General features: G+C 40.2%; 1 protein-coding gene across 1 annotated transcript in view; it reads left to right on the forward strand.

The window, feature by feature from the left end:
• Positions 1–15617, forward strand: part of STARD9 (StAR related lipid transfer domain containing 9) — a 224778-nt gene that overhangs the window by 152425 nt on the left and 56736 nt on the right. The window contains exons 22-23 of the mRNA XM_033951109.1: positions 11412–11599; positions 13459–13897. Of these exons, the coding sequence (XP_033807000.1) occupies positions 11412–11599; positions 13459–13897 (627 nt within the window). The remainder of the gene's footprint in view (positions 1–11411; positions 11600–13458; positions 13898–15617) is intronic.

Here is a 15617-nt window from a genome sequence, read left to right on the forward strand (position 1 = left end):
CGCATTTGCTTTCGTCGTGAATGTTGGCACAGTGGATTGGAGTAGCTGACTGCTGGCACTATGGGGCGACTGCTGGCACTGTGTTTTTTGCAGTGTGGAGTGGATTAGGTGAATTCTGGCAAAATAATGTGAGGTGCTGAGGAGATTTTGATTTTTCGGCGGTTTTTTTATGTTGCTGTTCCCTGCTCGGTGGTTTTGTAGCAGTGCGCATGCATTTAATTGTTGTAGGGAGGCACGGACGCAGTGATTACATTTTTACATTGATATTATCGTGCGCTCAGACACTTCCCTGCTTGGCGGATCTATTGTACTGCACATGCGTTTTAATGTGGCATGAAGGCACGGAGTTTCAGTCGTAGTGCCCTTGTGCTAACTAAGGTATTATTATTATAGATTTTTAAATTTATATTTGTAATTCTTAATTTGTAATGTACAGTGTGTATAATACCATCAGGTTAATGTAATGGAGAATTTTTGCTCACATCAGCTCTGTCTTTTGGTCATGAAAAAAAGTTTTTGCTCACATGAACTAAGTCCTTAGAGGGAACATTGATGGGGGGCTTCATCTTCTACAAATTACAGAATTTAATTATATGTTCAGTGAGGAAATATTTTCTCCAGTTTTTGTTTTAAATTTACTATTTAGTAGTGCCATTGGTGGTCTATGTCCCTTCGCTCCGGAGGTAAACATTCCCCGCCCATCCTGGATTGGGGTGATTGCTGTGGAAGAAGCAGACTCTTTTTTTTTTTTGGGAGGGGGGGGGAATTTGTTTGTGTTTCTTGACTTCTGTGACCCTTTGTTTCCCATTTTTCCAGGGCTGGGGTCTTTAAGGAATCAGGGTCTTGGCTATTTCTTATTTGCTATAACCTGCTGGTCTGTTTTGGGAGAGAAGGGATTGGAGGGAACTTCCTTTTTTGTTTTAGGGGGTGGGATTTAATGTGATGGAGGTGTGGTTAAAACATTTGATGTCATTCGTATCGTTTTTTGCAGTTCGTGTTACCGTTCTTATTTTGCTCTGTACTTCTCAATTGTTTTCCTGGTTGTATTTTGTATCATCAATAAAAAAAATGTTTGAATCCTAAATTTACTATTGAGTAGCTTCATTATGTGCCCTCTAGTCCTAGTATTCGATTCACATCTACCCATTCCACTTCATTCAGTGTTTTCTAGACCTCTCATATCTTCCCTCAGCATTCTCTTCTCCAAGCTGAAGAGCCCTAACCATTTTAGCCTTTTCTCATAGGGAAGCCTTCTTATCTCCTTCACCTGTCTCTATATCTTTATTAATTCCACAATATCTTTTTTGAAATGCGGTGACCAAAATATCACACAGTATTCGAGGTGTGATCGTACCATGGAGTGATCCAAAGACAGCATAACATTTTCATTTTTGTTTTCCATTTCCATTACTGGGCATCTTACAGGCAGATAACATCAAATAGATTATGGTAGAAAACACAACAATCAAAGAGTACGTCAAAAGGGTGTGGAAAATCCTGAAGGCTAAACTTTGTGGTGGAAATACTATCAAAGCCATCAATATCTGGAATATACCTGTCATTAGCTACAATGCAGGAATTGTGACATGGAGTCAACCAGAGCTAGAAACTTTGGATTGAAAACCACAAAGAAATCCATGACCCATCAACCATGCTTTTCACCCCCCCACAGTGATGTTGACAGCCTTTACCTTTGTTGCAGAATGGGTGGAAGAGGAGAAACCAAATCTGGCTGCTTACATTAATAAGAGTGAAGAGGAGCAAATTAACAAGGCTTAAGACCAAAGAAGCTGAGCAGGTCTACAGACAAAAAATTTTAGAAATCGAAGAGAAAAATACAATAACCCACTTCTTAAAGACTAAAGTAGATGGACAATCTTTAGTTCTAAGTACAGTATATTAGATTACTGCAATATTGTATATTTTGCGGGTCAGCATAAACATTTATGTATACTTTCTAGTCTGCATTTAATTTTTAATATGAAGAAATCTTTCATGTGATACCTTATTTTTGCAAGTTACACTGGCTTCCTGTTGCAGCCAGGGTTATATTTAAATTTGGTTATATTTGTTATAAAGTACTTCATGAGCTGCCACCAATTTCAGTTTAATAACTGTTTCTTCTTTTTGTACCAGTACATTTTTTGTTTTTCCATCTGTGAGAGGTTGTTCATACAAGAGATACTTAGAGTGATTGCTTTATCAGGCCACAATCTGGGAAGCAGAATTTCACCCCTATTTGTTCAGTATCTTATTTACATTATAGGAAATTGTTAAAAACTCACTTGTTTATAAAATTTATGGGAGAATAAATATGTGTGTGCGTCTTTCTTATTGTAATTTGTAGGACATGATATATTAATCTTTGTTATAAAACTTATGTACTTTTTTCTTTTCTATTGTAATTAACTGGATATATACACTTTCTTTTATTTAAGTGCATTGAACTGCAAGATATTACGGGATATAAATACATTGTTATGTTGTGTTAAAAAGAGATTGCAAATGTTTTCCTGTTGGAATTTTGCTTTGGTAAAAATAAAAGTGAGAAAACCTGGGCTGGCTCAATTTAGAGCCTTGGACTGAACTCGGTGCACAGTGAATGACAGTACATTTGGAACTGTTCTGAAGTGCTGGCTGAGAGGTGGACCTGGACACTATAATGTGCACATCGTGATTTTAAAAGAGAGACTACTTCTACTTGTATCTTGTCAGCGTGCTCATATCTGAGGGAGTGTATTCTGGGCACACCTTAATAGCACAGGTATATTCTTTGTTTTGTTAATAGCAATATATGCTTCCTCATTGGCATTTTCATCTTCTACAAGTCATACACAGTCGTTTGGAACCAGAGTTTGAGTAAGAGATGGTGGAGGGAATTGCAGTCACTTTAAAAAGAAAAAAAAAATTGAGCTTCCTAATTAGCTCCTCTTGGACATGTTTTTTTTTTGCAAATTTGCTTCTTACATATATAAGGATGCCACTCTGTTTTGTATATGATTTTTGTAAAGCGGCTGTATGTGCCATCAAATATTTGTTTCCCCCACCCCCTCGGGCCCTGTCTTGGATGTCCCTTTTCCTCTACAAAATTGGGCTGATAGAGTACTAGAATAAATGTCTTTGTGCCATTTTAAAGAAAAAAAAATGCTAGTATTAAAATTGATGTCGGCAGAAAATGTCTCTCTTTTTCTGTCCTTCCCACTCCCCCCAAGAATAAGATCCAAGAAGATGTGTTATTTATTGGGCCATTCTGAGGTACGGTGGTTCCGTCTGCCTTTATGGGTCATTACTGTTCAGTTCTGCCTTTACTGTTCGTTAACATTTCCATAGCACTAATAGAAGTACATAGCACTGTACAATTCTGAGATTATCTATTAAAGGCAAAGTTTTGATTTTATAATATGATGTGATTACTGTTGGCCTTATTTTTGAGAAAGATGCCATAATGTTGTTCTGAACTAGAGTATACAAATTCTATGCATGATAAATACAGATTTTCCTGTCTTTTCAACGTAGGATTTTTACAGTTTAGGGGAGGGGCTGATGGGCCTAATTGATGAATTGTCTTTTTGAACGTAGGAGAATGGTCCTCGGGGATTCTATCATTGAGTTCTTTTGTTAAAAATGAGCAGCGAGTAGCCATGACTGGTCCTTTTGCACCGCAGCTCTTCTTGACTGCTGGGTGTCGTCATTCTAGCAAAACATGAAAGCAGCTTCTTATACTGACTTGTAAAAGAGAGGAAACGCTTGCCTTTTGTTTTGAGATCTATATATCCATTTCTGTATCGCTGTATATCTTGTAACATGGCTCATTTTAGGGTCATGCTATTGAACAGTGCAAATATAGTGATAGTAATCAAAGCACCCCTCTGAGAATGTCTTTATTTGAACTGTTTGCTGTCTTTAGTAAATTGGTGCGATGCTGGTTCCTCCTGAGTTTTATTGATCTGGGATGCTGCTATAAGCAGAGCTTGCCTGCAGTACGGTGCTGCCGCTGCCATAGTTACTTTGAATGCATTATGCTGTAGAAACCGCCAGAGTCTCCATCAGTCTAAGAGTGTTTGGGCTAGAGGGGAGGAGAATTGCACAGTTGGATGCTTGAATACTAAAGAGCAGAACAAGCAGAGCAGAATGGAGCACCCCAGAAGCTTTAACAAGCAAGTCTGGTACACACGTCTGATGATAAAGTTAAGCTTGACGCGCAGGCTGCTCTCTGTCCACTTTGTGAAGATAGTCTGATGATTGGGTTTTATTCTAAGGTTTGTATATTCTCTTTTCTTTCTTCCAATAGATTGCATTTTGCTGGAAGGAAAATGGTAGTGCTTTCAGATCAAATTTGTCTCCTTTGGAGCAGTCCCATTGTGCATGCTGCTTAGATTCCTTTCACAGCTGATGTGAGGGATTTCTGGTCTTTCCCATGTTTTGTGAAGGGTGTTGAGTCATGACAGAATTGATTTCTTTCACCGTGGCTGTAAGATCTAGATTTTGCAACCAGACTGAATAAGCCTGCATTTGTGTATCTGGGTGACAAATCACGGGGCTGGGCAGAGCATGAAGTCACCATGTTCTCACATTTTATCAAATTTTTGAAATAGCAGTTTCTACTTTTGGAGCTATATTGAAGTTGTGTTTGCTTTTGCATTTTGTTTTTTTAACCAGTAGCTTCCTTCTGCTGCTTTTGTGCATGTTTAATTTTTAAGGATTTGTGCTCCAGAGAATTTTCTGGCCAGCTGTTCGGAGAGTCTCGTTTCAGCGTTCTAAGTTCTGTTTACCGCATATTTACATATTGCGGAAAAACATAAGGCAGAAAGAGAATTTGTTTGCAAAACACAAACAATCTTCGGATGCAGGCCCTCAAAATCAACACTGACTGAGTATGACTAAACAGATTTTATCTGCATACAAAACAAGTCCCATACTATGTCACATTAATTTGGGTAATTCAAAACATGCATTCAGGTGTCACAGTACAATATGATTACCAAATGACTCAAGCAATGAATGATAGTCAAATGTGGGGTTTTTGAGACCGAGGATGTGTCTGCACCTCCCAAAATTTTTTTGAAGTTGCTATGTCCAGAGGATTACAAAATTTTATATCCTGCTGAGACGCTGAGGTCTTTTCTCCACTGCTATAAAAGTATCTGTGGTAGTTTTCCTATTGTACTGTGACACCTGAATGCATGTTTTGAATTAGTAATTTAAGGAGCATTCAATTTGATTGATTTTTTGTCAAATTAATTTGTGTATCAGGAAGCATATTCTACTGGTAGAGGTGTCAGTTTGGCCAGGTAATAGTGACCTGGATTGGCCACCCCCATGAGAACGGGCTTCTGGGCTTGATGGACCTATTGGTCTGACCCAGTAAGGCTATTCTTATGTTCTTCTACACACATTTTCATCACTGATTCTGTACCCATTTTTGATTGGTGAAATATTTATTCTAACATCTTTAGGGGCTACCGAATATGCAAAAAGTATCCCCTTTTCACATCTGCCTTCCCTCTGCAGCAACAACGATAATGAAATTTGACAGCAGAATACCATATTGTGGATGTAATCTGCTTTACTAATATTGCTGCAAATTGCTACTCTCCATGCTTCATCAATCTATTTATTTGGATTAAGCTAGCATGTCCTTACGGTTTATACAGCCAGAGAGCCTTTAAATGTATTCAGAGAAAAAAGATATAATGCTCAAATGTACCTTTTTGCTATGTTAACTGTTATTTTTCAGCTAAGGTTTATGTGAATGCCTCAAAATGGTTCATATTGCTCTGCAGTCTGATGATCCCTAATTCCTAGCAGGTGGCCATATCAGATCACGGGCTGGGATTGGCGAGCCTGGTAAAACTATAAGCTACAAGATATTAAGGCCTGCTAACCAGATCAGGAGAACTAGTCTTAAGAACATAAGAACATAAGAAGTTGCCTCCGCTGAGGCAGACCATAGGTCCATCCTGCTCAGCGGTCCGCTCCCGCGGCGGCCCATCAGGCCCATTGACTGAGCAATGGTCTATACCTATCTATACCCCCCAATCCCTTTTTCTTCTAGGAATCTATCCAAACCTTCTTTGAAACCATTTAGTGTTTTCTTGTCTACAACAGCCTCTGGGAGCGCGTTCCATGTATCTACCACCCTCTGAGTGAAAAAGTACTTCCTAGCGTTTGTTCTAAACCTGTCCCCTTTCAATTTCCCCCAATGCCCCCTTGTGCTTGTGGTGCCCCTTAATTTGAAAAATCTGTCCCTGTCTACTTTTTCTATGCCCTTCAGGATCTTGAAGGTTTCTATCATGTCTCCTCTAAGTCTTCGCTTCTCCAGGGAGAAAAGTCCCAACTGCTTCAATCTGTCGGTATATGGGAGATTTTCCATTCCCCTTATCAGTTTGGTTGCTCTTCTTTGTACTCCCTCAAGTACCGCCATGTCTTTCTTGAGGTACGGCGACCAGTACTGGACACAGTACTCCAGATGCGGCCGTACCATTGCACGATACAGCGGCATGATAACTTCCTTCGTCCTGGTTGTAATACCCTTCTTAATGATACCCAGCATTCTGTTTGCTTTCCTAGAGGCTGTGGCGCATTGCGCCGATGCCTTCAGTGTTGCGTCTACCATCACTCCCAGGTCTCTCTCCAGGTTACTAACCCCTAGTGGTGTTCCCCCCATTTTGTATGTGAACATCGGGTTCTTTTTCCCCACGTGCATGACCTTGCATTTCCCCACGTTGAAGCTCATCTGCCATTTTTCGGCCCACTTTTCCAGCTGCGTTAGATCCTTTTGGAGATCCTCGCAGTCTTCCTTGGTTTGAGCCCTGCTGTATAGTTTGGTGTCATCTGCAAATTTAATGACTTCACACTTAGTTCCCGCCTCTAGGTCATTTATGTAGATATTGAACAAGAGCGGTCCCAGCACCGACCCCTGCGGAACTCCGCTCGTGACCCCTTTCCAGTCTGAGTAGTGGCCCTTTACGCCAACCCTCTGCTTCCTGTTTGACAGCCAGTTTTTGATCCATCGGTGGACCTCCCCTTGTACCCCGTGGTTCCATATCTTTTTAAGCAGTCTCTCGTCTTGGGGGGGGGGGGGAAGAGTAGGAAAGGTAATACAGAATTGATAATTGTCTGTATTATTGATTCTGCTGGAAAGAGTAACAAGACAACAGAAGCACTGTTTGGATTTTAGACATCCATAAATCAGCATTCAAGTATCCATATTGCATGGATGCCTAAATCTTGATTTTAGAAGGTCAGGATATGAATATCCAAAACTGAAGAAAGTCCATATGGCAAGAAGATGTAGTCCGGCCATGTTACAGATGAGATTAGGATATAATGAACATCTGTCCAAAAAGATGAATGTCTAGGAGTCAGAAAAGTGCTCTGAGTAGAGCAACACTCCACTGGAGAGATTAGGGAAGTCACGTCCTTATTTTCCCAGTGAAACCGGCAAGAGATACAAAGATCTGTGGCAGCTTCAGGAAAATTGCCTGTTCATGTTTCTAAAATGGCTCATATAGATGTTTTTGTTCCCAAACACAATGGTGATCTGCTCCCGCGTAGATGATCGTGTATCTTTTTTGCTTCACTGATATTTAGATGTCTGTTTTTCTAAAATTAATGTGTGCAACTTGCACATGGATGTTTATTTATCTGTATTATTCAGAACAGGCTTTGCTTTAGCAACTCCTCTTCTAAAATACTAGCAGAACTTCAGATGTTCTGACTTGGGTATCTAATTTTCGATCTGAACGGCCTTTCTAAAATGCCACTCCATGTCTTCTGTTAGTGAGTTGATAATAATTTTAAACCTCAGAGGTGCTGTTTTCATGGATGCTATTTAAGGAAGTTTACAGTGTTTATCAAATATTATAATCTTATGAAAACGATTATAAAATTTAAACTGTCCATAGGCCATTATTCAGATGGTTGGGGGAATCCACTGCTTATTACTAAGATAAGCAGCATAAAATCTGTTTTATTACTTGGGATCTAGCTAGATTAGGAGCCTCAATTGAATCCTATTTCCCAACTTACCATATATACTCGAATATAAGTCGATCTGAATATAAGTCGAGACCCCCCATTTCCCCCCAAAAGGAGGGAAAAAAATAAAAATGGTTGACTCGAATATAAGTCGGGGGCTTAATATTCAAGTGCCATGCCCTGCCAGGATCTGCACCCAGTGTCCCCTCTATCACGCCCTCCCCTGTAAGGTTCTGCACTCAGCCCCCCTCCCTGCCAAGTTCTGCACCCAGCCCTCTTCCCTTCCTGCCCTGCACTCAGTCCCATTCCCTGTGAACCAAGCCCCCTTTCCTGCCAGGCTCTGAATACTTCCCCCCCCTCCCTGTCAGGCTCTGAACACTGTCCCACCTTCCTTCCCTGTACCCTCTTCCCCCTAAAAAGAATCAACCTCATCAGTGATGTCACAATGGCTTGATTGTCCCGTACTCACCTTTGCCCTCTAACCCAGCCAGTAGATTACCGGTAACCATTCCCCTTAACGTAAACCACCTAGTGGTAGGCCGGGACAGGAGGGATCCCTCCCGTCTCCTGCACCGGCCGACACTAACAATTACCACCCTCCCTCGTGTACCTGTTTGTTCCCTGGTGGTCCAGCGTGTATCCTGCGCTGAAATCCTCCAGAAGATTGTAAAGGTAAGTAGCCAGCGGCGCACCCAGGCCGGCACACTGCAGCGAGCATTTCGTGCTGCTGGCCGGCCCTGCACTGCTCCCTCTAGGCTGCCGTAAGTTCTCGCGGGAATCACGGTTCTTGCGGCAGCCTATCAAGGAGCAGTGCAGGGCCTGCTGGAAACACGAAAAGCTGGCTGCTGCATGCCGGCCTGGGTGCACCGCTGGCTATTTACCTTTACAATCTTCTGGAGAATTTCAGCGGGGGATACACGCTGTACCACCAGGGAACAAACAGGTACGCAAGGGAGGGAGAGTGGTAATTGTTAGTGTCAGCAAGGGCAGGAGATGGGAAGGATCCCTCCTGTCCCGGCCTAAGGCAGGCCTGCAGGAAGTCCGGGAGTGTTTCCGGTGGTCACTGGGGGATGACCCAAATATAAACCAGGACCCCCAATCCTGATTTATATTCGAGTATATATGGTATTTGAAGTCCACCGCTCACACCCTTCCCATTGTTTTTTCCCTTACTTGTCTTATTTACTATCAAAAACTTGTATTTCTTTCCCCATTTCCTCCTTTTGTTTAATATGTTTTGTCAGGTTAGTCTTATTCGTTTGTTTTGTTTCCCCCAGAAATTTGTAATTTTACTTTTTTGTACATCTCTTAGAATTTTGAATAAGCGATTAATCAAATTTTTAATAAACTTGAAACTTGACCTAGGTTGGTCACTGTTGGAAACAGGATACTGGGCTTGATGGACCTTTGATCTGTCCCAGTATGGCAATTCTTATATTTCAATTTTTTATTGGGTTTTTCCTTTATCAACGTTTTATGCTAGACTAATAGCTAAAATAAATATTGCTACTTAACAATGCGCCTTTTTAAAAGTGTATGTAATGTATATTTAAGAACATAAGAGTTGCCATATTGAGACACACCAACTGTCAATGCCAATATCCTGTTTCCAACAGTGGCCAACACAGAACCTGGCAAGATTCCAAATTTTATGCTGCTTATCCTAGGAATAAGCCGTGGATTTCTTCAAGTTCATCTAAATAATTGCCTTTTTCTCTTTTAGGCCTATTTTCTCTTTTAATAATGGCCTATTTTCTCTTTTAGAAAAATATTCAAACCTTTTTTAAACCCTGCTAAGCTAACTGATTTCACCACATTCTCTGGCAATGAAATCTACAGTTTAATTACATGTTGTGTGAAGAAATATTTTCTCTGGTTTATTTTAAATGTACTACTTAGTAGCTTTGTTGCATGCCCCCTAGTCCTAGTATTTTTGGAAAGAGTAAACAAATGATTCACATCTACCCTTTCCACTTCGCTCAGTATTTCATAGACCTTTATCATATCTCCCCTGAGCCATCTCATTTCCAGGCTGAAGAGCCCTAGCTGCTTTAGCATTTCCTTATAGGGAAGTCGTTCCATCCCTTTTATCATTTTTGTCACCCTTCTCTGTACTTTTTATAATTCTGCTATATCTTTTTTGAGATACAGTGACCAGAATTGCACACAGTATTCAAGGTGTGGCTGTACCATGGAGTGATATAAGGGCATTATTAAAAAAAAAAAAAAGCAATAATTACAGTAGAATATCAAAACATGAAATTTAGTATTTCAAATAGCAAAATTTGGGATGAGCAGGGGGTATAGTAATGAACATAGGGCCTCTTCTATTAAACTGCGCTAGCAGTTTTTAGCACGGTAAGCTGCGCTGAATGGCCCGCACTGCTCCCGACGCTCATAGAATTCCTATGAGCATCGGGAGCAGCGCGGCTCTCTGCACTAGAAACTGCTATCGCAGTTTCGTAAAAGAGGGTGATAGTCATTGTGGATATCCTGAAAACCAAAGTGCTCAGTTAAAAAAATCTGCATAACTCAACAGAGCTAGCTGTCCATATCCAGGAATCAGTGAGTATGACTGTCCTAAAACATTCTACTTGTTAATCACAAAACTGTTCTGGACAAGATTTGCAGATGTCCGGGCCGATGGTAGTTCACTCTGTTCCACTTCCCTACTTTATAAAACTGTTATTTCCCCCTGGTCGTCACATTTTTGCTACGTGAAATACTTAATCTGACTGGCTGGGTGTGTCCTGAAGGCTGGGTTGAGATCCTTTGGATTAGAGCAGTATCTTCTCGTATAATCTGTAAATCTTTTTAATGCATGTGTGTGGAAGATATTAAGTGGAAGTTTAACAACTAGCTTTGCATCTGTTAGACCTGATATTGAAGGGATTTACCCTGGGCTTTATCAGCAACATCATTCTTATCCTGAAAATTAGAGCACTGTTTGACGGACATCAAGTTCATCACCATGTGTAGCTCCATGTCAGGCAGGCCAAGATGAGTTAGTCCTGCCTTTAGCCCATTACGTGGAAACAAGGTCTTGTGTTTCTTCTGGACCTTACTAGGAAAATGAAAATGACATCTCCGTACATGCAATGTGGGAAAAAGCAGGGCTTTCACAGCTCGTCTCCCTTGACATGGCCTTAGTAATATAGTAAATGATGGTAGATAAAGAACTGAATGCCAGGTATATGCAAAGACAGCAATTATCCACTTTCCTAACACTTTTATAACATCACATTTAGAAATATAAATCGATTCCAGATACCTTTATCTTTCACTTTGAATTTAAACCATTAATCTTATTCCCTAGATTTTAGTGGGCCTGAAAACTGGCAGGGCGGAGGGGCGGCAGTTACTATATTCTAAGGACAGCTGTTGGTGAGATTTTTCTCTCCTGTTCTAAATGTTAATGTTTATTGCATTAGAAATTTGGATGCATTACACAAAGAATACAGACAGAAGTTAAAAGACTTGGAGGCTTTTTATCGACAGCAAATTGAGCAACAGCAGCTGTATGTAGAGGATTTAAAACAGCAAATCCTGGCAGCACAGATCAAAGCAGAACAAGAGCTGGACTATGACCAGACACTGATCAACCAGCAAATTAAAGAAAGTAAGCATCTCTTCTTCTTTGCTCTATCCTTTCCTTCCCTTGTTGCCAACATCCATGTTTTTGCTTTTCATAACTTTTAATGATAATGGATAGTGGATAATGCATGTGAAACTGAACTGATGAAACGAGGAGGGACATGCACTTCACATTGTCTTTCAGGTCCAAACCCTGCTTTTCTCGCTGTCAGTTCAAAGCAACAATTTGAAGTCTGACCAAGAGGAATGATTATAATTTCAGAATAAAGCTGCACTACTGTGTCATTTGTTTTCCTTCAGATTATGAATTCACATGTCCTTTCAGTGTTCCCTTATACATACTTGTCTGATTATTTTGTCTTTTATTATAGAAATTTTTTTCTATTTTCATTTAATAATAAATCGTGTATATTTAGCTTTAACAATCTCTTCCAAATGTTTAGATTTTGAGCCATTAAATTCAGGTCACTTCTGGATTAGAATGGAAGCTACTTCAATTTTAAACTCTACAAAAATCTTTTACTCCCTCAGAATTCATCTGTACTTCTCTTGTGCTTTCTTGAATTCTGATACTATCCTCATCCCCAGCACCTCCACTAGGAAGCTATTCTACGTATCTCCCACCCTTTCCATAAAGAAATAGGAGTAACCTGAAGAAATATTTCCTTTTAACCATTTTATGATCCACTAGTTGTTTAGCCCGTTACATTAACGGGTGCTAGCAGCCCTTCTCCCTTATTTTTACCTCCTCCCTGTCCAGCAACACCTCCCCCCCTTTCCCTGCTCCCCCCATATAGCAGTAGCCTTCTCCATGTCGGGCAGAGCAAATCAGGGCAGTAGCAGGCCGCCAAGCAGCGTGTTTAGAGTGCTGCGGCCCCTGCTGGAGTAAGGACGTTTGTTGGGACCGCGGGGCAGGAAGAGAAGAGGAGCGGCGGCAAGGAACTAAGGGAGCCGAAGGTAGGGTCGGATGGGAGGCTGAACAGGGGTTCGGGTGTGCCGGGGAGAGGAACGAAGACGACGCCGATGACCGGAGAGAGAGAGAGCCGCCGCAGCGTCTCTGAAATTGAAAAAACTTCGGTCTTGACTTTTTTTTTTTTTTTTAAAGTTGAAAGGCGCGGCAGTGGCTCCTCTCATGATCCCCACCTGCGTCGGAAGTCCGTGAGAGTAGCCACCGCCGCGTCTTTCAAAGAACCGTAAGCCGCGCATGCGCACTTCCTATGTATTGCTATAGCTCACGGAAAAGCGGCGAACACTTAGGAACTGCGCATGCGCGGCTTACCATTTTATTATATTAGATTGTTCCAGAGCTTCCTTTCATTTGAATGAACTACACTTCCTGTTCACTCAAAGCAGGATTAAGACATAAGCAAACTAAGCATGTGCTAAGAATCCCAACTTCTAGGAGAGACTTTCTCAGATGGTGCTTATTCAACTTTCTCCCAAGCTACATTTTTGTCCTGGAAAGTTAGGTGCTAGCAAAATGAAGAGTGGTGTTGTGGGGAAACCACTGCCCAAAGAGTTTTCTCTGTTCTCCTTGCCCCCATGTCCTGAAGAGGTGCAAAGTTCATAGAGATTTATCCTGAATTTTTTATGACTGCTTCTGCTGCAGAAGGATCTTCCATCAAGGATGGAGTCAAGGGTATGAAGGCTCGTTCAGTCAAGTCTTTTAAGCTTCTTATTAATTTTTTAATATTTCTATAATTATTTTTTTATGCTGAAAGTATAGCATACGTTGTATAGATAAGTGAAACAGAGAACTATTTTATGCATTATGCATAAATGCATTATGAATTCTATTGTATAGACATCAGAATGTGAAATGCTTTGCAAGATGTTGTACTTAGCCTGAAAAAAATAGGAACTAAATTGGTTTTTGATTTATAGATGAGCAGTATCTTATAGTGGAAGAGAAGCGACTGATCAGCTATGAACAGCAATTCCAAAATTCTGCAGCCCAGACAGAAGTAAAGTTGTATGCAGAAGCAGAAGTTCAAAATACTGGAGAAATTGAAAGCTGCCCATCCATATTAGTGCAAGGTAGAAAGAAGCTGGTAGAGTTGGAACTGTTGCACAGATACTCCCTAAAGAAAGCAGAAAGAAATATAAAAAGAAAGAGACTCAAGTTCCAACTGGAAAGAATTGTCAAGAAACAAAAATTACTAGAGGCTAAGAAAAAACTCCAGCAATTAGAGACTGTGTGCTGGCATCATGAAGACAGATTGAAACAAATCAGTGCTCAAGATCCGACTGCAGCAGTAACCTCCTGTTCCAGGTTGTTTAGAAGGAGCAACTCATTAAGCTCAAGCTCATTACAATCTTGGAGGTACACATCCGATAACTTATTGTCATGCTTTACTCTGTTTCTCACAATTTCCTAAATAAATGCATGCATTTCTAATCTTCTGCTAATGTTTTGTTTCAGTGCTTCCAAATAATAAAGATTATGGATGGTAAATGAGAAACCAAATTAAGCTACTATATAATATTACCGTTGGTTGCGCGTTTGGTGGGGAAGAGCCTGAAAACTTAGGTGGAGCAGAGAATTGTTAATTATTCTTGTACTACCAGTACAATAACCATCCTCTTACCCATCTTTTTGTATGGAAGATGATTGAACAGGCTGTAGTCTGGCAGGTCAATATTGGATTATTGTGATTATCTAAACCTCAGTCAAGGTTTTGAAGAGGCCACCAGATTGATCTCCTTGGTGGATGAACTAAGGAGGAAGCTGGCTATGGATTACTGCTATGCTTCTAATACCATGGATTTTAAATGATTAAGGGGTGTTATGATATAAAGTATCACATGTGGCTATCAGATCTATCAATATAGATATGCAGTAGATTGAGAAAGGATATAAAAGTGAACCTGCATAGGTTACTGCAGTGCCTAGACCTAGATGCAGGTAGGTCAGAATAAACTCCAAATATTGAAAAAGAAGACATTCTTTGAAGCATAAAACATAGATGTCTGAAATGGTTCCGCAGCTGTATTTGGAAAGGGTGTACTTCATGACTTAAAGACAGGATCAAAGATCCAAAGGTTGGCTATGAATCAAGTTGACTTAAGAAACAAATAGCTAAATTTTCTCGATTATGGAATGAACTCCCTGTAACTTTGAGATGCCCTAGTCCTTTCCAATTCTTCCGCAAATCATTAAAAACTTTTCTATTTGCTAAACATTTTGAAAATTAATCTTCTTGCAATTGTTCTTAATTATTGTTGACCGAGTCGAGCTTCCTCTGGTTGATGACCCGGTATATAAAGCTAAGTTTTAGTTTAGTTTAGCTAATGTGGTATGATCCTGCTTCTGCTAGCTGTATGCAGTTTGCATACTGGGGCCTAATTCAAATAGATTGAAGCTTATTCTGTATATGGTTGCAAAGGTAATAAAGAGCTTGTATGCATGGCATTACATTTGTCTGGTTCTGGAGTAGCTGCATTCGTTGCCTGTGCTGTCTTGGGTTCAGTTTAAGATCTTGTTGTTATATTTAACTGTACTGCTTAAAAAGACTTAACGCATTTCACCAATTGTGTTATCTGCTTGTAAGAACCTGGCAGTCATCACAAGATTGGTTATTAAGCATGTCTGTAAGAGATGAGTACAATTCTAGAAAAAAAAATTCTCGTATATTGGTCTGGCCATATAGAATTCTATTCCGACTCAGTTGAAACTAATGGATACGTGCTTGATTTTTTGGAAGTGATATAAAAGATGCTTTTTGATCAAACGTTTCCTGGATGACTTAGAAGAATTTGAAATCTGCTTGGAAGTTATCTTGTAATTTTATATTTTGTGTGGAGTGTTGGTTGAGTTTAGTCTGCTTTGTTAATGTGTGAAAACTGATTGTATTGTGAGTGGTACTGAGCTGTCCAGAACCCAGGTAGATGGGGAGACGCAGATTAAATTGATATAAGTAAATAGTGAGATTTTCCAGTAGATCTCTAAAAATTCAAAGTGATATAAAAGTTGTGCTAATTGAAATGGAGCTGTAACTATTGAATTTCTGCACTCATATACCCTTAGGTCTCCTTTTACTAAG

The sequence above is a fragment of the Geotrypetes seraphini genome, chromosome 7, assembly GCF_902459505.1.
Source record: "Geotrypetes seraphini chromosome 7, aGeoSer1.1, whole genome shotgun sequence".
In the NCBI taxonomy this organism is placed as follows: Eukaryota; Metazoa; Chordata; class Amphibia; order Gymnophiona; family Dermophiidae; genus Geotrypetes; species Geotrypetes seraphini.